Below are 27,101 nucleotides of genomic sequence, written 5' to 3' on the forward strand. Positions count from 1 at the left end.
AGAGAGAAAAAGGAAGAGAGAAAGATTTCACTGGTCCTGTGTCCAGCGTTGGTTCAGCCAGCCGAGGGGTCCAGTTCCGGTGGGCTTGCACACCTGGGGCTTCAGTTTGTGTCCTTTTATCATCCTTGCCCCTCCTTTGGGCGGGCACCTGAACTCGTCAGGCTAATGAGCAGTTTGTGAGCCTTTGGGCTTGGGGGCCGTTTGTGGAGTAACTTCTCTTTCCCTGCAGACACTGCCATTGTTTGATCTTTGTATCAGAACAGCTTATCAGAACAGGGAGCTGCACACCCTCCAGCACGCCCTCCCCCTCCTGTTGCTGATGTCTGAGCTGATGGGCTTTTCATCTTGGTTCCTTGCTGTGCAGGGTTTGTCTTTAAGCAGAACTTGCCCCACCACAATGTTTGAGACATTAACTCTCAGTCTCTCACAGAAAAGGACATATTGGTAGCAGTACTTCCCCAGTATATGCTTCTAACCTTCAGCAGTTTGTGTCTCAAGGATTTTCTCAGCCAGAAATGGTGTCTTTCAGTCTGAGAGTCCTTGATGGATTATATTTTCCCCCATGAATTTCAACCCTTTCTTGAACTTCTATAATCTTTTAGCTTCCACAGCACTTGTAGCAGTAAGTTCCACTGTTTAAGTATGTATTGCAGGAAGAGTCTCATCTTGTTTGTTTTGAATGTGGGGCATGCATCCTGGTGTGCCCCGGTAAAATGATCTGTGTCCCAGTAATAGACTCTTTACCAGCAGTAAAGAAGGGCACTTGGTGACTTGCAGTAAAGTCTGCTGGTACAGGCTGCCGGCATTGCTGATGGAAACGGTTTCCGTCAGATGGTAGGAACCTGCTGGTAGAGGTATCCTCTTTAGGCCACTGATGGCCTCTGTTAGGAAAACCACCATATAAGCTTTATAATGATATTTTCCAGGTTTCCTCAAACTGTTTACTTAAAAAGATAGCTGATTAGTCAGGATGCAAAGAGGTGGAAATTAGAGAATTGGAATTCTAAATATTGAAGCTTAAATATAGAGTTATTTAGATTAGTGAAAGCTGAACTATTGTGAGAGAAAGCAACTTGAGCTACACGAGTAAGCAGTGTAGCTGCAGATGAAATTAATTTTAAAAAATCCACTACAGGGAATACTTTTAATCATTCACCTAATTGTGTTGCAGATTCAATTTATCCTGTATGTTATTGTGGACAGACATTGAAACAAAAGGTTAAGCAGAAGAAATGGAGAGCTAGTACTGCAATGGCTACTTTTACTTGAAGTGCTATGTTAATCCTGGTTCAACCTGGGGTGGAGGGGAACTATAAAAGAAGTATTCAAATGTAGAAAAGATAAAAAAATTAATGATGAAAATGATCAGAGATCTGGGAAAGCTGCTTCTGCAGAGGTCCTGAAGAGCTCTAGGCAGTTTATTGCAATCACCTGCTTAGTGTAATCAGGAAAATGAGAATGTAACCGATTCAAACCTAGCAAAAAGATAATACTGAATATATTTATGGGAATGTTGTTGTTTAACCCCAGCCATCAACTAAGCACTACACAGCCGCTCACTCACTCATCCCACCCAGCGGGATGGAGGAGAGAATCGGAGAAAAAAAAGTAAAACTCGTGGGTTGAGAGAAGAACAGTTTAATAGGGCAGAAGGGAGGAGATGAATAATGATAATAATAACAATAATAGCATGACAATAATAATAAAAGGATTGGAATATACAAAACAAGTGATGCACAATGCAGTTGCTTGGCACTCACTGACCGATGGCCAGTTAGTTCCTGACCAGCAATCCCCAGTTTATATACTGGGCATGACATCACATGGTATGGAATACCCCTCTGGCCACTTTGGGCCAGCTGTCCTGGCTGTGTTCCCTCCCAACTTCTTATGCCCCTCCAGCCTTCTCACTGGCTGCGCATGGGAAGCCGAAAAATCCTTGACTTAGTACGAACACTACTTAGCACGAACACTACTTAGCAACAACTGAAAACATCGGTGTGTTATCAACATTCTTATACTGAACCCAAAACATAGCACTACACCAGCTACTAGGAAGACAATTAACTCTATCCCAGCTGAAACCAGGTCAGGGAATTAATGAATTATATGTTGGAATAATTGCTGTGGAATTGGAAGACATGTAAAAGATACATCTGCATCAGCAGTGAAAGACTCTACTGCCAGGCAGGAGTTTCTTTAAATAAATACAGGAAACTTTGGAGCGCTAGAAAATAATTACCCTGTTTTATTAGTGTAGGTATGTTTCCACCTTCTCTGAATTGTGTGTGCTGGTCACTGTCAGAGGAGAGATAACGGACCTGGTTGACCTTGATTTTACCTCCTGTGGGCACTGCCACTGCTCATCAGCTCGTGAAAGTTCCCATGAGCCCTAAACTGAGAAGGTAAGAAGAAATAAAGCTGAGGGAGAACATTTGTGCTTGGGAAGGATCACTGGAGATCCAAGGAGAGCACAAAAGGTTGGGAAGTCTTGGGTCAGTTCCCCAGTGAGAGCTGGGTGCTGTCAGCCCATGCAGTGCCCCTGCTCCCACTGCTTTTGGTTCCACCACGCAGATGATCACCAGCATTCATCTAGGGTGGTCTCTGTGGCTTGCCAAGGTCTTCCTTCAAATCCAGACAGACCTGAGCTTCATCAGCTTCAGAATGTTTTAAAACATGGATGGTCAGGGGTGTTCTGCTACAACATTGCTGCAATTTATATATTAACCAAAATCAGTCTGTATGTGTAGAAAAGAACTGAATTCACTGTAACTTCATCAGAGAAAGGACCAATGCACCCAAAATAGCTTTGAGCTCACATGCCTTAACGAGCAAACTATCAGCTATTTTAGGTCTTTCCTTTTTTGAATTACCAACTTTGAATAATGATTTAATGCAGGAGCGGGGGTAGAGAAACTGTGTGTCAGATGTTAGGGCACTCATTGGGAAGGTGAGACACGAGTTCAATTTCTGTTCCAATGAATATTTATTTATATGAAAGGGAGTAGAGTCAGAATGATAAGTGAAAGATCCCTACTGAGGCCAGTCAGTGGCCTGGGCTTGATGTGGAGACAGCTTCAAGTCCTTGGTTTTGAGATGGGGACAGCAAGGACATCATTTTAGGCCAGTAAGTCTTGTTCCCAGAACTGCAGTGGTCTGTTCATAGCCTGCCTTATTCCCATCTCTTAACTATGTTAATGTAATAAACCACCTGGGAGAAAAGGATAATTCTATTAATTTATTGGGTGACTATTCTTATAAGAGACCAAAACCTTAGCAGCTAAATATGTAGACTTTTAATAGTTATTGTAGCTCACCACCGACCTGTTGTCACGCAACTTGAGTATCAAATAGGATAAAAAAATCTTTAAAGTATCTGCCTGTTTTCTGGCAGTGATTTTCCGCCCCCCTCCCCTACAGTTCCTCCTGTATTGTTTGCAACTCTAGTGGTCATTTTGTCTTGCTTGAGTTCTGCTTAGTCCTCTTTATCAGCCCTCCCCAGTGTCTGGCTTCATGTTCATTCAAGCGTTTTTAGGCTTCCTTGCCAGCAGCTTAGTTCCACGCTGTTTGAGATGCAGCCCCATCCCATCCTTCTGTGCCAGCTTACATCTTCCCAGAGGGACTCACTGTGTTCTGACTTGTATACCAACACCATGGTTTCCTCTGCTTTGCTCATAAGCAGTGTGAAAAAAATAATTTCTTTTTGGAAAAAGCTAATGTGTCCACCCTGTATGCAAGCATCCTACCCAACTGCTGTTCAAGTAGCCTTTTTGTCAGCAGTATTGGCAGGTAAGTTGCCCATGGGTTTCTTCCCAGAAACACCTGGCAGCTTCAGTTCCCACCTCTTGATGAGAACTTCCTCAAGCCAGCCCTGGTTCCCCCAGGGAATGGGCAATCGCATGGCTCTGTAGATCAGCCTCCATTTGGCCGGGTAGATTGAGAATCTGTGTAGTGAGTTACCAGTGTTCAGTGATCCTGGAAGAAGCGTTCCTCTGTGTTCACCCTTGGCAACCGGTTGGTTTGGTTTAGCATTTTGGAATCACCATTTCTGGTATATGCGGAACTTTGAGGTTTTGTGTAGCTCAGCCTTGGAGAAGATTCCTCCAGTTACCAGTCATCATGCTCCCTTTTTTTTTGGAGGAGTGACCCATATTGTTTATTACCTAGATGGCAAGCCCTTCTGGCAGGCTTTGAAGCCTCTCTGAAGCATAGTATTCTCTTTGTGGATCAGGTCTATCCCTATTTGGAAAAGTTTGTTTCACTAGTATATTCCATTATAATGTCATTCAACATGATTTTACATTGCCTGGTAGCTTATCAGCTGCCGGCTGTGTTCTCCTGTCCAGCACTTCATGATGTAAGGTAGAGCAGAAAAATACATATATTACAGAAAGGAGAGCATAAAACTTGCAGCTGGGAAGCAGTATTCATAATTATGCAGTGGGGCTATGGAAAAAACACTGGAATGGGGGCTCTGTTTCTTGTCCCTGCAGTGACCTGCCTGTGTGGCTACAGGGAGGTTAATCATTTAAGCCTTTGTGTATTAATTTTCCGTTTCTAAAACCAGGGTGATAATAAAACAGTCACTCATTATTTTTCTTTTGTGTACCTTAAAGTTCAGCTTTCTGCATTAGGTAGGCACTAGCACAATTAAATGCAGATTTTGTGCTGCATGGACGTGGTGCTGTCAGAGCACAGATTGTAACACAATTTTGGGTCCAGCAGCAAAAGACCTTGTTTGAAAATCAGTGCCTGACCAGACATGTTTGTAGTCTCTGAGCAAAATTGTGTTCCTTAAAAATTTCTCCATCTGTTGATAAGAGCTTCTGAGTTGCAGTCCACTCAAATGCATCAAGAAAATTTGTATTTGCAATGTCGAGGGTCTTCTGACTCTACAAGTTGTGCAATTGCAAAACATTGGCCAGCGCTTGGTGCAGATGTGACCTCAGTCACCACTGACTGCTGGTCACTGTCGCCAGTCAGATTCTGTAAAAAGCTGTCAAGCTCAGAAATCATGACACATGAGCTTTAATTATTGCTTCTTTGGCTGCTAAAGCTTTTCCAGAAGGAAGTTAACATTGAGAGCTCCTCCACGTTATTTCTAGGCTGTCGGTTCTCATAACTATTGTTAAGAAAATGGTGGTGAATCAGACTGGCAGTCTTCAAAACCTCTTTTTCTTTTCTTTCTTTTCTTCTGACCCTGGCAGTCTGTTTTTAGAACTGATTGTGTTCAAGAGTTTGTACCGTTTCAAGTGGGTGCCCCCAAGCTCTGTATACTGCTGCCCGTCAGCCCTGTTGATTTGCCTTGGACTCTCTGGAGGGATGAGAGTGGTATAGAATCTTCTTCTATTACTGAGAGTCCAAAGACAGTTTGTAAGCTCAAGACTCAGCCACAAGTGTCCTTCTGGGCTTGATGTAGTTGCTTACATGTGTCTAGCACCACGTTGGATGCTCTTGGGTATCTAAGACATCTGCATGGTGCTGGCAGGTAAGCCATAGGACCTGTGTCCTTCTGGTGTGTAAACCTGTGGGCCAGGTGGTTACCCCCGAACATCTCAGATACTGCTGGGTGCCAACACACAGACAACCACAGCAAGCTCTTTACGCCTGGTGCTCCAAGATAGGGACCTGAGCTCCCTCCCCAGCTGCCCACTCCTCCTCTCCAGCTGCTGGTCCCAATGCTGGTGGAACATGCGTGGGGCTGGGCTGCCGTGTCTCTCCTGCCAGCCTGGGGACTGCTCATCATGCCGTCTAGCACGTAACTTGCCTTTCTCAGCCACTCCCTTGGGAACAACCAGCTGTGCTAGCATAGATTGCTCTGGTTTTCAGCTTCCTTTCAGGTGAAAATTCAAGAATTTGATCTTGACTCATCTGTTCTAGCTGTTATGGTTCCAGCTGCCTTAAAAACAGCGGGTGAGATTAGCTGCAGTGTTGAACTGAGCCGTTGTTCAACAAGAGCAGGACTGGTATTTTGAAGTTTTCCTTAATGTTAGAAGTTAGCCCCCCTTACAGCCTGACCAAAGTTGCTTGCTAACCCTCCTGTCAAGATACAACAAGGCTCTGACTGTTATTGTTCAAGTTTTCCTGAAGGTGAAAGAGATAAATCCTTCCTCATTTTGAGATAGCTTATTTTGGGTTATACATTAACATTTTCTGTTCCTAAACTTGTATATGTCTTGTAAAAATAAAATAGAAAGCGTTTAACCAGTGTTGAATACAGATTCGTTCTTATTTATGTAATAGCTAGATAATGAATTTGATTGTTATTAAAAAAAAAAAAAAAAGGTTTACATGTTGGTTTGAGATGCCTGGGTTTTGCACTTCAATCTTCTTGTCAGGTCCAATATTGAGGATACTGAAATGATGTGTTTTGAGGTTTGAGCATGAAAGTATAGACTTATCTGTCTATCCAGTTGTTCTCCTAAGCCTCAAATGTTCATAACGATCATGAGCATTAGGTACTTTGATGCTTGGCTTAGGGCTGTCTGACCCTTTTGTAACAGACGTGGTGTACACAGAGCTCTGCTTCCACTTATACAGAGCTGCGAGTGCTCAGTATGCCTGAAAATTGGACCCAGCCACCTCCTTGACATACTGCTGATGCCTCAATGTCCGTTTTTAAAGTGAACAATAAAAACTCGTTTAATTTATTGTGTCAAATCATTTAAAAGTGCAAATCTTTATAATCTAATGCTGCTGTAATTTTTTTGTTTAATTTCCTCATGTGCATTTCTGTGTGATCCTACAGGTTTTAGCTGATGCTGTTGCACGCTTGGTTGTAGATAAATTCAGTGATTTGACAGAAAATTTCACATCTCCACATGCACGTAGAAAAGTCCTTGCTGGAATTGTCATGACAACAGGTAAAGAAAAAAAAAATACTATTTTAACTGCTTAAATATGAGAGCTCTGTTTGCGTTCTAGGAAACTATCTTTTTTCAGTCAACCAGTATTGAAATATATTTTTACTGTTTAATCTTCAAGGTGCAACAAATATAGCAATTAAGTCTTGGCTAAAGACAATTACAGGAAAATCAGACCTGCAAATACTTCTGTTTCCACAGAGTTCCTGTCTTCTGCCTGATTGAGACATCTGAGATAACTCATGGTCTACAAAATACATGTACCTTTTAAAATTAACCATGCAACGTTTTGAAAGTAAATCTAAAATAAATTTCACTGCATCGGTCACACAGATGGCATTCTTGGGTTTTGGCATATTATGTAAGAAATTATGCTTGCTTTCCAAGTTTTTAAGGTTTTGCACTTTGTTAGAGTTATTCTTGCTATACTTTATTCTTAGTGCTTTGTGTCTCAGTCATTTTAGTAAAAATATCTGAAGAAAGCAGCTTATGTTTTGGCAGCTGACACTGGTGTGCACGTACAAGCGGCAGTAATGTGGTTCTCTGATTGCTGGCACGAGATCCGTGTTCTGCCAGATCACCCAAAATGGTGAAGTTCTGCCCTAAGCTCATCTGCGACCACGCTGCTGCTGAATTTTCCTCAGGCTAAGATTTATCTTGGTCCTCAATCCATCTGAACCCTTGATGGGACATTCATTTGGGGCCTGTCATGAAACATCCCCAATTAGTTGTACAAGTCAGGTGGATATCGGTGATAAATGGTGATTTGGGCAACGCCAGCCCTTTCCTCCAATGGGGATGTTTGTAGGAGCTTCCTGCACAGCGCAGAGAGGTCTGAGGATGCTGGTTAGGGCAGATGATGACTGCATGCTCTAGGGACAGGGCAACGTGACAAGGGGACATTGTGGCCCAAACTCTGTCACAAGACATCCGTGGTGGGCTGACCCTTGCCAGCAGCCAAACATCCACCCAGCCTCTCGCTCGCTGCCCTCTCCTGGGGCATGGGGAGGAAATGGAAGGAGAGTGAGAAGACTCGTGGGTAGACAAACACCTTAACCTTGAACGTCCTCTCTTCCTTTCCCTGAGCACAACACTTCTGGTGTGAGATATCCCTTGGTCACTGTCGCTGAGGTGTCCCGGCTGTGTCCCCTCCCAGTCTCTTGCTCACCCCCAACACACTGGCCTTTGGGAGGTTTGGAGTGAAAGCCTTGACGCTCCTCAAGCACTGCTCGGTGACAGCCAAAACATTTGTGTGGTACCAACACCGTTTTAGCCCCAAATGCAAAGCACTGTGAGGAACATGCTGTAGTTTTATTTAATATACTTTGTGATATTTAACGAGTTTTTATTGTAATTACAGTCCTGTGTCCACCATTCCCAGAAGAGCCATGTGGCCAAAGAATTAAGACTTAATTAATGTGAATACATTTTGATTAACTGAAGAAATAGCTTTACACAGAATTAGAAACCATCTTGGCATGGATACGTGTCTGGGGAACCCCTGGAATTAGATGACCCCATTGCACAGCCTTGTGTTGTAGAGTGAAGTGGCTCCCTGCTTCTTGTCCATGGTCTTCTCCTCCAGCCCTGTGGGCAGGAGGGGCAGCTGGGCTCAGGTTCTTTTTTTTTAAGGCCATATATTTCATCAGGAATGAAAGCTCAAACAGTCCATGTCTCAACTACCTTTTTAATTACTCAATTACCAATTCCCTTGCTAGTTACTGGTTACGCCCCTTATGTCGGCACTGCCGTCGTGCAGCCAGGTGGTTATGGGACGATCGTCAACTCTAGGTGCTTGGGGTGCGTTGAAAGTGGTTTTTCTGCTTTTTTCCTACTGCCGTAACTACTCTGTGGAAGGAAGACAGCAGAAGGCATTTGGCAGGGCTTGGCCACTCTCTGCCTCTGCTGGTGAGGCCTCAAGAGCTGCAGAGGAATTAGTGTGGCTTGTTGGGGCTTTTTTTGCTGAGTGTTTTGCTAGAGGGATGTAACATTTTGGCCTGTCTTTCTGAATTCTTCATGTAGCTGACCTTTTTTTGTGTGTGTGATAAAGACAGTTCTCTGTATAGAAAAAAAACCAAAATACTTTTAAAATTCTATTGTACAGAATGATTTATTACCAAGAACTACACTTCTGGAAGCATTATACCGCTGGTAAGCTTTACAGTGGTTTAAGCATTTAAATTTCTTCATTCCCTAGTGTTACCTTTCCTGTTGTTGGCTTACTACCCTTCCATAATGTGTTGCTGTTTTAATAAATCAGTGCCTTTCAGATTTCTAAAGTCTCTGTGAATATCTGCATAGGTGGCCAGAAAGTACAAGCTGGAAGCTAGCTGGCTGACTGGGGCTCAGGAAAAAAGCACCATCTTTAAAGCTCAGGCTTTAATAACTCTTCCTGAAACAGCTATTTTTCTCTGCAGGTTTTCCATTTCTAACTTGTCTGAACTCCAACATGAAGAACTCACAAGAACCATAGACTGTACTGGTACAGGGAGGATATGGCTGAATAAAGCTTTTGCTTTAAAGAAAGTATCAGAAGAAAAACTTTTTTTTTTAAAGAAGCAAACAACAAAAAAAGGACCCTTGTTTGGGTTCTGCAAGAAGATCACTTGCTAGATTTTTTGTGTTTTTAATTGCATCTTCTTCCTGAAATTTTGTTTTGCAGGTACAGATGTAAAAGATGCCCTGGTAATAAGTGTTTCTACAGGAACAAAATGCATCAATGGTGAATACATGAGTGATCGTGGTCTTGCATTAAATGATTGCCATGCGGAAATTATATCTCGCCGGTGCCTGCTGAAATTTCTGTATACACAACTTGAGCTTTATCTAAGGTAAGCTGGAGGGGAAAAGGAAGGTGAACTGATCACATGGAGCTGAACAGGTGTCTCTGTAAAACATCTGTCTTAAGTATTTCAATGTGAAACACTTGTCCTGTGGCATTAGGATGTTTATTTTAGAACTCAGGGCCTTTGCCCTAAAGTTTGACTTTAACAAAACATGTATTCAGTTAGGTGTCAATCATGAGAAGGGACGACAGAAAAAATAACTGGGAATCATTTTGTAAACTGTAAACATATAAATCAAAATAATCTCGAGTGGGCTAAAGGGTGGTGGTGTTTCATTTACTGGTAGGTGCCTGAAAGCTCTTGACAGCTGGGGATGTCAAGGGCTCTCTGTTTCTTGTCTTGATGGTCTTTTAATATTGTTAATTGTAGTAACTGTTAGATTTATACTATAAAATTTCCAGACATCTTGTGTTTGTTTTTAATGCCTATTAAGACTGCCCAGCTTACGGTTATTTACGTGTTAACGTCAGTTTTGATTCTAGCTTTATTCTGTTTCAGCAATAAAGAAGATCAACAAAAATCCATTTTTATCAAATCGGAGCGAGGCGGGTTTAAGCTGAAGGAGAACGTGCAGTTTCATCTCTATATCAGCACATCTCCTTGTGGCGATGCTAGGATTTTCTCACCACATGAAGCAGCACAAGAGGGTATGACAGCAGTCCCGCTCAAGCAAAGGAGTTTAAAGTATTCTTTGAGCATGTACAAGTGGCACAGTTAAAATTTAGGTGTCTTTTTTCCTTTTAGTGTAGATGTGTGTTAGACAAAGATCTCTTCAAAAAAAATCTGAGCTGTTCTTCCTGTGTGGTAGAAGTTAAGTATAGACTGATCCACCATGTGGTCTTGAAGAGGCTGAATGCTAGCCGAGATAAGCCAGTGAGTCAGCAAGTATTTGTACAGAACTAACCAAACCGTTTCACTGTTTCCATCTTTTAACGGTGGTTGTCTGCCTGCCCCTTTCTTGATCTGTCCATTAACTTCATTCTAATGCTGTAATGCGCAGAACAGAATTGAAGAGCTACCTGCTGTGTACTGCTCCTTCGTACAAAGCTTGGTTTAATGAATTGCAAGTGTGTTTTAGAAGACAGTATTTGTGAGAGATGTCTGATGCTGTAGCTAATTTGCAAGGAGCAATAGAAATTGTTATGCAAGCCAGCAGTTACGCAGGCAAATACCTTTAATTGACTCTTCTTATTGTAATGCTATCTGTAAAACACTTTCAGAATGTTTCTCAGCTGATTGTAAGTGATTTTTGTCATTTAGATCAAGGGGACAGGCATCCAAACCGCAAAGCGAGAGGACAGCTACGGACAAAAATAGAATCTGGGGAAGGGACCATCCCCGTGCGCTCTACTACCACTATCCAGACGTGGGATGGCGTATTGCAAGGAGAAAGGCTACTTACCATGTCCTGCAGTGACAAGATAGCAAGGTGAGATACTGAATGATTGGTTTCTTTGCTACTGCTTTTTATTGCTGAACAAGAAGGGAGAGTTGCATGATACCTGTAATGAATGTGCAGGCTATTGATTGGCGTGGGGGTGGCTGTAACTCCAGTGATAAAGCTCTGATTCTTCACCTGCAATTGGTGTCAGACCTTCTGCTGGCTTCAGAGGCAAGGTGAAATCATTATCTATCATTCCAGCCACTTCAAGTCATGACAGCTTTGTTTTGTATTTATATCACTGGGAAACAGCAGAGGAATGCTTCCCCCCGCCCCTCCCCACAGTAGTATAGCATTAGCAAAACAGTGCAATAAATATATTACATTAGTTATATTTGGATAACTTCTGATGATGATATACATCCTTGCCCCATCATTGGAAGTGTTCAAGGCCAGGTTGGGTGGGGCTTTAAGCAACCTGGTCTAGTGAAAGGTGTCCATGCCCATGGCAGGGGGCTTGGACTAGATGATCTTTAAAGGTTCCTTCCAACCCAAACCATTCTATGATTCTATGATATCAAAGATACATATATTTACCATGGATAGATTTAGAGTTGTATTATTTTATATAGGGAAAAAGTGTTCCAGTTAAAAAATGGGCACTTTTAATTTTTAACTTTAAAATTGCTTTAATTTTAGTTTACATATTTTTACTGTAATTAAATATTTTGTTTCCAATACTAGTGCTTTTATTTATATTTTATCCATTTCCATCTTTGTTATCCTTTTTCACAAAGATTGAAAGATTTTTTTGTTCAAAATCATAAATGGACATATGATTACCCCCCAAAAAAATTTAGCAGCAGTATCCTTTAACAAGTATCAGAAGTATGGGAGAGTTGCAGCATAATTTTTGGAAATGAGTTTGTGTGTTTGCAGCCTCTGTGTTCTTGCAAACTAGATGAGAAATGCCAAGTTTTTCAGCTGATGATATTTTAGTTATTTTTTAATTAAAATAGCTCTACTGTTTTGTCAAATCACAGTTAGCCTGATTCAAAATTTATTAAGTGTATTAAGTTGGAACTATTCTTGTGAACTGCGTATGCCAAATCAAAAATACAGAAAGAAGGTTATGTAATCGCTTTGTTCCTCTAGTCTTGTCTCAAGTAATCAGCATCTCTACTGAAGGAAGACGTTTTGCTTTAGTTTAAATCCCCCTAACATAAATGGATAGGACCTTTCAGAAGCTAGGACACTGGGTTGTTGAAAGGTAATTCTACAAAAATGACATTTCAGTTTCTTTTATAATATTTTCAGTAAAATTCACCAAATTATAGAAGTCACCCCAGCTTCATGCCAGGGACTTCTCCCAACCACCTGACATGGTAATTGTGCCACATTCATTTGACTTCTTTTATCACATCATCATCGCTGTTAGTGCAAATAAACAAAATGAAGACAGTTGTTGAGTTAGAACATATTTGACTATTTTGTTGATTTTGTGTGATGCAGAACAGAATCCATCTCTCGCTTGCATAGCTAGCTGTCACCTCTCCTTGGGGCTAATGGGAATAATTTTGTTTGTGCCAGTGAAGGAAGCAAATAGAACCCCTTGACACAGAACAAAGACTGTATGACGGGTAAGGAGGCCCCAATTTTCATATTCTTTTTTTTCTTTTCTTTTCGGTTTTTTTTTTTTTTTTTACATTTCCCTGACACTTATGACCGTGTTTTCTCCATTTACATTTGAAAGAATGCATTGCTCTGTAGTGTCCGGCAGTCAGTCCTCCAGTATGCCTGAGCCCTGTGAATTTCCACTGAGCTTTCCCAAAGGTTCACAGTCCCACCCTGGAAAAGATGTGGATAAATTTGGGGTGCAGGATTGCACAAGCAGGAAAACTCCTTGCAGCTGAACAGCCTCATCTGTGTGGATTATATGTATAATCCAAACCATTATTTCCAGCCCCTGAGCACTTTGTTGCAGTGTGCTGTCTAGCACCCTCCTCAGCCTGGTAGGAACATCCAAGAAAAATTGTGTGAAGCATGGAAAGGCCATGAGTGTAATCCCATTTGGGTCAGAAGAATTAGAACAGGATTATCCTAGCGTGTTAGTGCCTGGTGGCAATGCATTATGGTGTTAGGGTGGTTTCTGTGACCAGAGTAACTGTTTTGGGACATTAATATACATGCATTTGTTTTAAATGTATCCTAACCTTGTTCATAGTACTTTATAATGTCTATTTTTGTCATTCTCCTTTTGATGTGTTTTTCCACCCACATTCATTTTAAGTTATTTGGCTTCAAATAATTACTTAAATTCTCATGACACATTCCAGTTGTGGATAATGTCTTGCTGAGAAGAGCAAAATTTTTTTCACCCCGTTTCATTGGTAGGAAGGTTGTAGGAATTGAGAAGAGCTTTAACATTAGGACGAGTTGCTAAAGGGAAAGTAATCAGTGCTCTTCTACTCTAAAGAAGGGAAAATATTATTTCTGATAATCTTTTGTGTGAAAGAACATTATGTGCCTGTGCACTGGCCTTGTTTTGTGCTTATTCAGAGTGGGAAATCCGAATGGAAGTTTGTAACTCAATCTTTCTGTTTATTTCCCCAGTGGCTTTGTCTTCTTGACCCTTACCACCTAGTTTTTGGGGACTGATGAAGTTGTACAAACACATCTTAAAATCCTATGCATGCTCACAAAAGCCTGCATGTTCTGCAGCTATGTCCATACCCATCCATCTTTGAGTTTGAGAGTTATTTCTAAGTGGCAAGCTCCACAACGGAGCCAGTGTGATTTCTGAACAGCAATAAAAAGAAAGAGCAGTTCTCCTCACCAGTTCTTAACTCAAGTGACAGTGGCTGAACGTATTCACGTAGATACGTGGTGGCTGTGTGACACCTAGGTAAAAAACCTGGGGGAAGGTGGTAGGAAACCACTGCCCAAGGTGTAGCATCTAAATAACCAGATGTAGCACCATGTATCCTCTCAAACCAGTGACCTGAGTCTTGACTCAGGCTCACTGGTGTGCAGCAAATCCAGGCAACACCAGAAAAGCTAGGACAAGTCAGAGCTGTGTGGTTGCCAACCTAGGTACAGCTACAAGGGAAAACAGATTCTCTCATCTGTAATTGCAAATCTGACCTCAGGATAAAGAAAAAGATGTTTGCAAGAAGTGCTACTGTCAAAGACCATGAACTTCTTGCACTTAACTGATTTATTGTGTGGGCCGCTGACTGAGCTACTTCATGTAAAAGAAGCTCTGGCTCCACTCCATGTAAAGATGTTGCTGCCTGTTTGTGCTGTGGCTCATGAAAGGCATGGGCTGGTCATAGAGATTCAGTTAATATCTTATGGAAACAAAGAGAAATTGGATTTAAAATCAGAAAAGAAACCAGATTGCAGTTAGCGAATGAAGTCGGCTCTGCCTGGTTGTTCTGCCAGGTGATGAGAGTAAAGCCCAGCTAGATGGGTGTCCACAGCAAGCAGATCGTGACCTGCCCAGTGTGGGTCTGAGTTGAAGTTGAGCAGCAGAAGTGTCCCCGCACATGAACGATGAACCACAGTGAACGTGGTTACAAAGACAGACAAACACTTGTCACTGGTCTACAGAGGTGAAGGCCACTGCAGGGCTCTGCAAGCATCCCTGAGGATGCTGCCGGCCTCAAACTTGGCAGGCTGGTCACAGCAGTCTTGGAAACCAGAAACATGCAGGAAAACCCATGGGCGCAGCTACTGCAAACAGAAGCGCCTTCTGTTCAGAGCTAGCGGGAGCCCTTGGGTCTGCGGCTTCCAACGTCTTCATGGTAAGGAGCAAGTTGTCCCACATCTTGGATGCACGGTGGTCATGGGGAGCTCTTGGTTTACGTTGCAATTTGAAAGGCCTTGAAATCTTGTTGGTGTCACAGTAAGCCAAACCTGCCTTTGGGATTACTCCCCGAGACAGGTGCTGTCTGAGCCGTGCGCCTCTGCCATGGACGAGAGCAGGAGATGCATGTGAGGAGCAAAATGCTTTCTGGGGATAGTCTGACATCTTCTCACACATTGACACCTTCTCTCCCTTGCCATCAGTTGCAAGTAAAAGCTTGTCACAAACAAAATGCCTACTAAATAATTTTCCTTTGTTCATAGTCATTGCTGTTTATAAATTATATTGGTAAGAGCAGCACTTTGAATTGTAAACACTTGTTTTTGTCAGGTTTTGCAGTCTATCATAAATATAACTTCATTTTTTCAACAGTAGACTCTCATTTTGGTAGTTGCAGGAGACTATTCATTTTCCTGTGATGAATTCTGACACCAGTTCCGTGTGTACACCATTGTAAATGCAATGCGTAGTGACTCATCTCCTCCATACTGCTGTCTGCCTAAAAATTATTGAGAGTGATAGTAAGACATTTGATGTTAACATCAAGCTTTATTTCTTACTGCTGTTAGGCTCCCCTCATTTCTGTGTTTTCTCTAAAATAGTGCAAATAACAGAATTTCTATGCAGTTTGGGTTTGGAAAGTTCAGAGGAGAGTTTTTTACCTGAAGCATGTATTTTCAACCTGGGTTTTTTTGCAAGAGGTGCACTAGCACACTCTGTGAAGGTGTTGCTGCAGAGTTAAATTTTACTTACTTTTTCATGTATCAAGAGTTGTGAAATCAGCTGTATGTCATGAAGAAACCAATAGGCCGTTTAGGAATCCACTGTAGATACCCTTGCCTCTGAGCACATGGTAGGCTAAAGCAGAAATGTGACAACACAGCGAGGAAGAGAGGACTCCTCTCGATTTGGTGTCGGCCTCTGGTTTCTCTGCCCTCTTTTTTTAATGTAGTGTGATTGACAACAGCAGAAAGGTTGAGAAAGTGCATCCATCCTCCAGGCTGTTATCAATAGGATCTAAGTGGTGAATATAGAAGAAGGAAAACAGTGAGTATGATAAATTTGTAAAATTCAGATTTCCCCAATGCAGTGCTCGTCTATAAAACCTCAGGTGAGGACACTACACAGAGAGTATCCTCTGTGTAAATAGTCAGGAGCAGAACACAATTCATGTGCACAGATCTGCAAAGGCCATCGTTGGGGTCTAGTCTGTAAAGGTGGTGAGATGTAGTGGTTTGAAAGAGCATTTCCCTGGATGCTCAAGCACAAGATTGCTTCGTAGATGACATAGAGGACGTAGCAAAATCTTGGTGACGGGGCAAATTTGGTCTTTTGGTCTCACTGTAGCTAAACGTGCATGGGGAACTGTGAACTGTAGAGCAAAGTGGGGGTACAAGGCACCCCAAGATATACTCCCAGGGAGACATCTCAGCAGCTGAGTAGTTTTTGGTTCGCACCTGAAATTTTTCAGATGGCTGAATTTTTTCAGATGGCTGAATTTTTCATGCTAAACAAAAAGACTCAATGAAAAGCAATTTTTGTATCAGAAAGACTGCATCAAAAAAGATGATCTGCTGGTACACTTTTGATGGAAGTTTCTCAACAAATAAATAAACCTGATACCAAATAAGAGAGCTGTATGTAATTATGCATTATTTCTTCCTCATAGCAAACACTGAATATATGAATATATGAAATAATAAGGAGTTTAAAGAGGAATAGTAAGACGTTACTAAAAGGATCCATGTCATACGTTGGTCAGACCAGATGTAATTTGTTGCTCCTCGCATAGTTTGCTCCATCTTGCATCATTTTGCTCAGCAAAGTGGCCCCACTGAAATCAATAAGATTATCTTCAGGAGAAAGCATCATTTGTGCCTGTTTCCTTTCTAAAAGCAAGATAACTTTCAGCTGGGTTTGGGAGCATGCTTTTGGTAGTGTATTCTCTGATGGAGAAGGTGTTTTAGGAGACTCTCAGCACCCATGCCCAGGTGCTGCATCCCTCCTGCACACTGCATCTCCCTACCTCTTGGCTGTGGTCGCACAGTTGTTTGTGGAGCTGTGCTGTAAACTGGAGTAGAGAAACTGCCTCTTCAAAATACAAGGCCAGGTTTTGGGGGTTTCATTTTAAAAAACTTGAATTGTGTCACTGATCTGACTTTATGGACAGCCGTAGAAGCAAGAAAATTAGCAGGCTGAGGAGGATCAAGGTGGTGATAGGCAGAGTCCTCTTCCATCTGGCTTGGTGCTGGGGAAATAATGGGGTGCAACTTCACACTTCATAGCAGCAGCAGATTACAGCATCCTTTGACTGTCGTCCTCCTCATGTTTTTTTAACTGTTTGGAGCTGCTCAGTGCCAGATAGTCAGATAAAGTTATCATTTCTTTTTCCTTGTCCCAGAAAAGCAGCAGTAGCTCATAACATGTAGTGTTGGGAAAACAGAACCTCCTAATCCAGGTGCTAGTAAGGGCTATTGCGGTGTGTTGGCTGGCCTGCCTGAGGAAAAAGGAGAGCTGTGGTTTTGGTTTGCAGCTTTTGTTTCCCTTCTCATGCTTAGGTACTTTTCTAATTATTGCTAGAAGAGCTAGAGAAATTTTGTTGCCTTGTCAAACATGGTAAGGCTTAAACATCACTGCAGTAACCCCCTGGTAGAGAGTGAACCAAACACCTTGGTGACTCTGAATGATCTTCTGTCTCACAAAAGGCAGCTCAGAAGCAAAAAGCCAGTTCAGGATGACTAAATACGCCTTTGTTTGAGCTTTCTGGCATCACGTCAGGTTGCCTTTCCTTGCACTGTGCATCACTTGCAGAACTGCAGAGTTGAAGCTGAAAGAGTATTGCACGCTGCTGAACACACGGCTGGTGTTCGGCTGCAGGTATCCCCAGCCGCACGAGGTATCCCAGCTTTCCTGGTGTTAGATGGCTGACTTGTTGATGGAGAACTGTTCACCCCAACAACCATGGTTGTACTTGGCTGCTGAGTAAATCACCGTTAACTGTAATGAGATCTAGACCCCCAGCTCAAATCAAGGCACCTGTATGTAAGTTTTGGCAGTCTGCACCTAAATCCTGTGGCTCATGTTTTATGTCAATATAAAAGCTTGTATTTTAAATGTCAGTTTTACTTTGAAGTTTTTTAAAGGTTGTTAAAGAAAATTCTTGTAGAAGTGTAAAACCAGAACACTCAGAATATGTAAAATACTGTCATAAGAGGCATTGGTTTTATGGTCAGCTAAGACAAGCGTCTCGGGTTTTTCCAATGAGAAGTTTTATGTGGGCGGGTGTCTCCCTGCCTGCTGAGGTGTTCTTCCCCTTCAGCAAATCTCTTGTCTACGCACCTTACTTTAGGCATTTCAGTATCGCCATTGACATGATGCAGCATTCCTGTATTCTGCTTACACTCGTGCTTTAGTGCTTTTGGCTGTTGCAAACATGGTGCCATTTTCCTGCTTTAATGGTGAGAAAAGGTACTGCGTGGGTCCAGTCTGCTCTGTGACCTGCCCAGTAAGACTGGACCTGAGATTAGGTCATTGTACGTGGGAGCTCTGCATTTTTGCCCATGGCCAGTGCAGGAGAGATTTAAACTGCTGAATTAGTGATGGGAGAGTTGTCTGCCGTTACCACTTTCTTGAGCCACCAAATGCTCCTAAATGAGTACTCTGCCGCAGCCAGGGACTATGTCCGCCTTACTGCAGTGTGGCGTGCTGGAAAGGTTCATTTCTATGTTATAAACTATGTCTGAACCTTGGAAGGTTTGAGTTTTTAAGCTAGATTTAAGTTGCTTCAGTTACTTAACCCTTTTCTGATACTATTTTTAATGTGAAGAAAAAATCCTTTACTTATTTGTTTCACTGGAAAGGCAACACTGATTTAATAAAGTTTTCTGTAATAAATTTTGCTCTTTCTGCTCTGCACTTCATGGTTTGTAGGGAAATACAGAATTTGGCCCATTAACTTCAAAAGAAGTTGTGGTTTCAGTAAACTCTAGTACTAGATTGACAGCATTTGTTGGCATGCATTCTGACAATTCGTGCTTGTAAACTGGAAGGACGAGGCAGTTTTACCATTTCAGGAGGCAATGCCTGTGGCTTTTCAAAAACTGATGCGTGGTACTGGTGTAGCTTCTTCTCAGTTTGTATCTATAAAAGTGGTTTTTAGTGTACATGCTAATGGAAGTGAGAAATTACTGTTTGACAGAAAGAAGTACAGTATAGGAAAGGAACAAGAAAGTCTCTGTGCTATCCTTCCTTTTGACTCTGTTACAATCTGCAGAACTTCATTTGGGTTTCGTGTTTATCTCTGCGTTACTGCCAGTTTCTGATACAAGTATATGTTTCTATAGATAAGTATATGCTCTTTTATTATAACAATTGAAATTTAAAGCTAGTTTTATAAACCTAACCACCATCTAACCCTGCCTAATCAATATTAAGAGCTTGAGGCTTTGATTGTATGAATAGTTTCTGCAAACCTTGTCTCTGCAGCAAACCAGCTGCTCCAAATCCAGCACTCATGAGCACGTCCCGCAGTGGTAAATGGGATGCAGCACACCCCAGTAAAACAGCAGGTGTGTGAACAGTCACAGTGTAGCTTTTGTAATACCAGTTCATACAGTTCACCTTGCAGAAACTTGTTCAGGTGTCCACACTCCTCCTCGTCCTCCTCCTCCTCTTTTAATCAAAAGTTTAGCAAGACAAACTTCAGCTTCTATTTTCTGTGCCAGAGAAGGTCACCAAGTGCGGGAGGAAGCAGCAAAACACAAGCTCTGGAAATACTGAAGACTGAAGCAAGGAAAAGGGTCTGGCAAAGGTTTTATTTAGGGAGCTAGGGCTTGCCAGAGGAATGCTTTGGCCTTTTTTAAAATGTCCATCTGTCACACAAGTACTGTTCATGAAAAGTAAAACATGATGTGCCTCACTGAAGGAAGCTCGGTTTGTGTGTCTGCAAGCTTCAGATACAACTCCAAGACCCCAGTTTGCAATGCTTAGTCTTGAATTCTTTCCAGATGTTTTTTCCATAATGTTATCTGTGTCTGTAACAGTCCATATGCTTGTCTCTGCTTGATGTAGGTAATACTGCAAATAACAAGAAAATACTATTTTATTTATTTGGCGCTTGAAATAGGTAATACTGCAAATAACAAGAAAATACTATTTTATTTATTTGGCACTTGAAATACTTCTGTGCTTACAAAATTCTAGTCATGGTAAGGTCCTTAGAAAGGCATCTTGGCCCTGGAAAGCAACAATTTTCACTTTATATCCTTACTGTGACGTTTGGTTGCCGATTGCATTTTCAGTGTTATACAAAATATGCCTTTATTCAGTGTAAAATACGCCTTATTTTTTATTAGCACAGTATTTTTACTCATTCATTAGGGCCAGCTTTTTTAATGACAGGTGAGTAAGCTAATGTACATTGCCTTCATTTTCATCCTCAGTAAACATATGCAAAGAAATTATTTCCTTGGATTGCAATTTTTGTTTTACCCTTTTTTTTTTTAACATTTTGCAAGTCTTGTAGGCAACATGTGTAGTTCAGTTTTTGCAGTAGTGAAGCAGTTGTGCTATATAGTTTCTAGCCTGAGCTGACGATGCTGTGTAGCCATGCCATCCCAGCACAAGCTGCAAGAAACACTGTTAGCAACACCTGAGTTCCCTGTTTTCCTTGGGGAACCTTGCAACCCGGTTTAGGATGGGCCTTTTAATAAGGACAACCATTCTATATGAGCACGAGAGCTTCCATTGTGCTCATCTGTTTTATTCAAGCACCAAAAGAAACTTTCCTGCTGCTTGTGTCTGAGTGTTGCAGTTGTACTCAAGTATGCTATTTTAATAGTGCCAAGCCACTTGCAAGTATACCTCAGAGACAAGGACAGTGAAAATACTCTGCAGGAGACTTTGAGGTTTTAAAAAGTACTTTGTATGACTGGTACAAACAGATTGAGAGCCAAAACTTGATCAAATGAGCACAGCTACAAAAAAACTTCAGTATTTCGCTCCTATGCATGCTATATCCCTGCCACTGGACCTGATCCAGTGTAGGTTACAGTGGTGCAGGCAGGGATTTACGTACGGTTAGTCTATGAAGCAGCTAAAGTGAGCAAAGAGTATATGCACTCTGCATATTTTCAGTTTTCAGATTCAGTTTTCTCCCTGCCCGTAGATATTGAAAGCAACTACGTATGTTCTTTCTGGCAGCAGGATGTGGACAGTTTGGCTAGGGTGTCGAGGATGAGCTTTCCCTTATGACGATGAGGTGATGAGGTCTTGCAGACACAATCCTTGTGTTCTGGGAAGGATGGTTTGCCCACTGCCAGGTGTCTTTTGGAGGCATCAGCTACTGTTTCTGACTGAGGATCTCACAGTTTGGCTTTCTGCGATTGAATGACCCTGTCCATCTCTGGCATTAGGGTGCTGGAAGATGCATCATCAGACACGTTAGTGGGGAAGTAAAGGTAGGGAGTCTGCTTCTGAAGTGGATGCTGACAGTAGACCTGTTGCTATAGGTCATCTTACGCACGATTTCATTGAGCGTCTCATAAGCTTATCTGTGAAATTCTGGCAGGTCTCACAGCTACGCTACCATAGTCATGTGCTGGTCAAGAGGAAGGGTTGAAAGTCTGGTCCATTGTGATTGACTGCTATTATGTCCGGCAGATGTTACTTGTTCCATTAAAAAGAAAGTGTTTTTTTTTGTTTTTTTGTTTTGTTTTTCCCTCCCTCTTAGGTGGAACGTATTGGGTATTCAAGGAGCCTTACTTAGCCTCTTTGTGGAGCCAATTTACTTCTCTAGCATCATCTTGGGGAGTTTATATCATGGGGATCATCTATCCAGAGCCGTATACCAGAGGATAGCAGAGATAGAAGATCTACCACCTCTTTATACACTCAACAGACCTTTACTTAGTGGCAAGTATCTATTGGAGAAGGCCGTGCCGGTAACTAAGTCTGTTCCAGTAGCAATGTGATTTTGCAGTTCTCAAAACCTTGCAAATTATGTACTGTGAGTAAACTGCTTTCTGGTTACAATAGAGAAGTTATGGTCTGAACCTAATATAGATACTCGGTCAGAAATACCATAGCAAGGACCCTTTGTGAGTTAAAAGGTGGAAAGAACTGGGGTATGAACCTTTGGATGTGGTTTCACATAATTGCTGTCTGGAGCATGCCCTAGGAATATGTGAGGCAAGTTGAAGGCCCCGGCTTAGTGAAACCTCTTCCCACCCATGAAATAGTGTGTTAGCTCTTACTGTCACTTCTTTTGCCATTGCAGATATTTGTTGAACGGCCACGTCATTAATCAGTATGCCAAGATAGACACATTTGGTTCACAAATTCTAGATCAATAACCAACTAAAAATGGATGGAGAGAACATCTCAGCTGCCATTGGTTGTATTTTCTTTTTATCATCAATCTCTGTTGGATGCAGCATTAGCTTTAACTAGCATGGCACCCAACTTGTTTGCATGACCCAATAATCATAATATTTTAATTTCCACTTTGTAGGTTAATGCACAAATGCTGCATTCAGAGTCCGATGGCACATTCTTTGGGAATATTTTTAATAGAGTATTAAATACATCTGACAGACAGCAATATGGCAAGCCCCAAACGGTGCAGTTAGCGGTTGTCTTTTGCAGCTGCTGTTGAACATTTAAGTACTGTTCTTTGGCTTTGCGCTGATCCTAGGGTCTAGGGGGCTAAGAGGAATGGCAGTATTTGAATTAACAGGTCATAACTTCTAATTGAGCTGTGACTTTCAAAGGAAAGTTCTGAAGTGTCTTAAATTCTAAACCTGCTAGTTACAGTAATGATGTGAAAGCTTTAAAACTGAAATCTCTTATCCTCCCTCTCGTTGTGTGCATTGCTTTGTTCTGTACAGCTTGGCTTTTGGCATGTGTCTGTTTATTTTCCAGGGGAAAAAAAGCTCAGTATTTTAAAGCATGCTTAAAGCTTGACATGAATTTTTAAAATAGATTTAGGGAGGGAGTGGGAAAAAGAGCATATTGAACAACCAGCATTTCTTTAGATAAGAAAAGTCATTAATAAGGATTCCCTGAACTAGGATGTATTAAAATGTTAAGTAACGTATTTCTCCTTCTATTAGCAAGTAACTAACAGTTACAACACTCGCAGTACCAAATATTTAATTGTTGTATGGGCATAGTAGCTGATGTATGGACTGTTTCTGCCTGATTTGGGGGAATTTTTATCAATTCTTCCAAGACAGCAGGTTTGGGGTGGGGTGGCAGGAGTTTTTGTTATCCTTTTCACAACACATAGCAGTACCTTGTCTTCTTAAAAATCATCTTTCTGCAATATTGATATAATCTATTTGCCATGAAATAGCACTGTCTGTTTAAACAGTTCAGCTGGGACTCGCTGAGCAGTAGAGAGTTCAGAAATGTTCTCAGCTGTTGAGTTTTCATGGAAATACATGTCTCAAAAATGTATGGGAAGCTTGTTTGGGAGACTGGTTGGAGAATTGTGTTGATGGATTTTCTTCTACTGGTTCAATCTTGAAAGTTAGTCTTCTGACCCATGCTGTTGGATTCATCTGGGGCATTTGTGTAGCTACCCATCTGCTCTTTGATTCACACATTTTACAGTGTATTCTTACCTGGAATAAGCACCACAGAAATACCTGTCTCCAATTCTGTGTTCCTCCTGGTACCACACACACAACTGTGTGATCGTGACTCATTTTTACCAGAGGGACGAGCTAAAAGAGAAATAGCTGTCTTTCCCCACTGTGTCACCTGTTTAGCTGAGAAAGTACTGTAAAAACTGGCTTTTTTCCCTCTCACAAACCAAGTTTTATGTCTTCAGGGACAATTGCATTAAGTCAAAGTCAGACTGAGTTATTGTTACCTACTGCTAAAAATTGTCTTTTCATCATCTTTCTTTCCTCATAGGAGATTTTCTACTTATATGTCCTTTTCCCAGCAAGTTAAGTGTGTATGTGCATATCAAAGTAGCTGGTTTTCAGCTAGGGGATGTAGGAAACCCATATGTTGGTAGAAAACTCACTCCCCATGCTGACTCTTGGAAGCCTTGGTTGCAGGACCCAGCCTTTCAAGATGCCTTTAGCACTGCAGCGCTGAGGGCATGTGAGCTCTCACTGAGAACTGGCCAGCTCACTTGAAGGGAAGACACGTTCAAATCTTGTGGATTTCTAGAAAAATTGGAAAAGGCATCAATTTCTCAATCAAATAGACTGAAGATGATTGTCTAAATCAGCCAATAACGAAGTGCCAGTCTGCAGGGTAATTTGCACAGACTCTTTTTGGAGCCATTGTGGGACACGAGCATGAAGGAGTCCACCCGGGGTGGAAGTAGGGTGGCAGAGCTCAGCAGATGCTCCATTCAGAGAATCAGCCCTTGAAAATCCTTGAGAGCAGAAGTCATTAAACATAAGAGAGCCCATTACATATAAAAGACAAGCTCTTCTTCACTGGAGGCAGCTAGTGTGAACCAGATTTCATCAGACATCTGTCTTTACGGTTTCTGTTGCTGGTAGGTGTGCTCAGATGCCCGAAGACCTGGGCTAACAGCATCCGCTGGGGCTATGACCACAAAGCAGATGGCAGGCTGGACCCCAACTTCTCTCCTGTCTGCGGCGGCTACTCAGCCGGACCACAGCCCATTCAGTAGTGTCTGCTTTTGTGGACAATGCCTTTTTTCTTAGCTGTGATTATAATACTAATACACCAAAGTTTTCCTTCGTTTTATGTCCTGTCAGTTGATAGTTTCTTATGCTTTAGTTTCTCTCGAACTTTCTGTCTTTTACCAGAGTATTGTCAGAAATTACATTGCTGGCACTTTTGACCTGTTCCTCATGGTACTGCTGACAGGTATTTCCTATTTCAGTTCTTGCATGCAGTGACACATCTGCTGACTATCTTGTTACCAGCATAAGAACTGTCTTAGGTAAGACCAAGATCTTAAGGTACAATCCATCCAGCCCAGTGCTCTTTTCCACGGGTAGTCAGGCAATGAAAAGCAAAAGGAAATAGTAAGTGTGTGCAGATAACCTCCTGAGAATCGCAGCAGTAATCTACGGATCAGGGACATCCCGAGTCAGGTACTGAGAATCTTTGTGTTCAGAAATCCTTAATGGATCTTTCATTCATGAACTCCTGGTTTTGTTTTTGAACTGGTTTAACTGGTTTAAACTTCTTACCATCTGCAGCCTCCTTTAGTAAGGAGGGCTGTAGGACATGTAAAGATTTGTGCAATGGAATTTCCTTTCTGCTAATTTAATTAGATGCTCCTCAGTGCTCTGTATGATACAGGCTATAAGCAGTTGTGTCATGGCGCTCAGTTTTCTATACCTCTGTAATATTCCTATAGAAGTCCTGTTTTTTGCAAGCTGAAAAGTCTTAGCCTGCTTTGTTGTTTCTTGCATGGAGACCCTTCTACATAAGGATCATCCCTTCCATTTTACAATCGTATTTTTGAGCTAGCGAGACCAGAGCAGCACCTGATACTCAAGATAAGGCAGCAGTACTGATTTATATGGTGGCATCATGATATTCTGTTCAGTTCCATGATCCTTTGGTAAAAATTCCTAATGTTCACTTTGCTTCTTTTGATTACTGTTGATCATTGACCTGACCTTTTGGTGGAACTGAATATTAGAAACTAAAATCTTATTCCTGAATGCTAATATCCAGCTCCAAGTCCAGCACTCCTTACGCAAAATTCCTTTGTTTTTTTCCTCATATGTATTACCTAATATTTATCTATGAGGAATTTCATCTGCCTTTTTATTGCCCAGACACCCAATGTTGTGAGCTTTTATTGCCCAATGACCCAGTGTTGTGAGCTTTTTTCTGCTACTCTTTGAAATTGCTTCTCTTATTTACCTTCTTAAATAATTTAGTATCATCAACAATCTTATTCATCTGTTTTTTTCCCCACACACACACTTTCCAGGTCTAGACAGACCTTGAGGGTCTCCAGCTGTGTTGGCTCTTCCCAAGGAGATTGTCTTCATCCAGGTGTCCACTAAATCTGTTTTTAAGGTAGACATTGAACAGACAGGCCTTCTGCTCCCTGGGCTCTCTTAAGAATTAGTGTCACACTGACAATCTCCAGTCTTCAGTTACTAAGGCAGTTTTTAGCTGGGTCTTTCCTAATATTGTTGTATTTACATCTGTGCCCAGTAGGGCAGCATTGTAGTTCCTGCAGCCTTCCTGGTGCACGTGTCATGTTTATTGACTGGTAGTTCCCTGGCGCACCTCTAAACTCCTTAAAAATTGGAGTTGCATTGGCCACCTTTCATCCTGGAGAACTTGTGTGGTTTTTGATGAGGGGTTATGTACCACGACTGCTGGTCCTGCTGCCTCATCTTTAGTTTCCTTGAATGCGGTTGAATATTGTCTGGGTGCCGTAACTGGTGTTTGCTTACTTCGTACACATATCCTCGAACTATTCTTACCGGCACCTCAATTTGAGATGGCTCCTCTGGCATGTTGCCTGTGAAAAGGGGCTCTGGCCTGGGAACCCCGCCACCCTTTTTGCAATACATTCATTGGGGTTTTGTACACAAGAAGACTTCAACCACCACAGCAAGAGTGGTTATTGTAAATGTTCATGCCTCAGCACTCCTCTGACTGCTGTCTACATTTGCATTTTTTATTTTTTATTTTTATTTACACAAAAATAAATCCTTCAGCAGAACCTTTGGTGATTTTTTTTTTTTGACTGTTTCTTTGGTACCTTATCATCCTGTTCACATTGGTGTTTTTCAGCTCTTTATCTCCTTTTTAATGAAGCTTTTTTGAGCTCTGTCGTCAGACAACTGTCAAGCTTTATTATTTATGTAAGCACTGGCACAAAGAGCTGTGACCTTTGCTTTTGCTTATTATATGCCATTATAGTAATATTCAACAATAAGTTCTGAGGGATGTTCTCTAAATAGCTTAGTTATATCAGTTTTAAAGGGAGAAAAAATACTTTACTTTCTATCCTAGCTTTCTCTCCCATTACTAGTTTCAGCTTATTGTGATATGTTCATGTCTAGATTTTGAGGGGGAAGATATGATCCACCTAAAGTGTTATCAGACGCTTTGCTTTTGAGATGACCTTTATTCCCTGTCCGTGCTATCCCTGATCCACCTTCAGGGACTCCTTT

The 27,101-nt window shown here is 41.7% G+C and overlaps 1 protein-coding gene across 6 annotated transcripts in view; it reads left to right on the forward strand.

Annotated features, from left to right (window-relative positions):
* ADARB1 (adenosine deaminase RNA specific B1) overlaps window positions 1-27,101 on the forward strand; it is a 91,958-nt gene that overhangs the window by 53,885 nt on the left and 10,972 nt on the right. For all 6 annotated transcript variants that reach the window (XM_052791227.1, XM_052791228.1, XM_052791224.1 and 3 more), the window contains 5 exons: window positions 6,749-6,863; window positions 9,526-9,694; window positions 10,208-10,356; window positions 10,970-11,138; window positions 21,689-21,870. In XM_052791227.1, coding sequence (XP_052647187.1) covers window positions 6,749-6,863; window positions 9,526-9,694; window positions 10,208-10,356; window positions 10,970-11,138; window positions 21,689-21,870 — 784 coding nt within the window. The remainder of the gene's footprint in view (window positions 1-6,748; window positions 6,864-9,525; window positions 9,695-10,207; window positions 10,357-10,969; window positions 11,139-21,688; window positions 21,871-27,101) is intronic.

The sequence above is a fragment of the Harpia harpyja genome, chromosome 7 (genome assembly GCF_026419915.1).
Source record: "Harpia harpyja isolate bHarHar1 chromosome 7, bHarHar1 primary haplotype, whole genome shotgun sequence".
Taxonomy (NCBI): Eukaryota; Metazoa; Chordata; class Aves; order Accipitriformes; family Accipitridae; genus Harpia; species Harpia harpyja.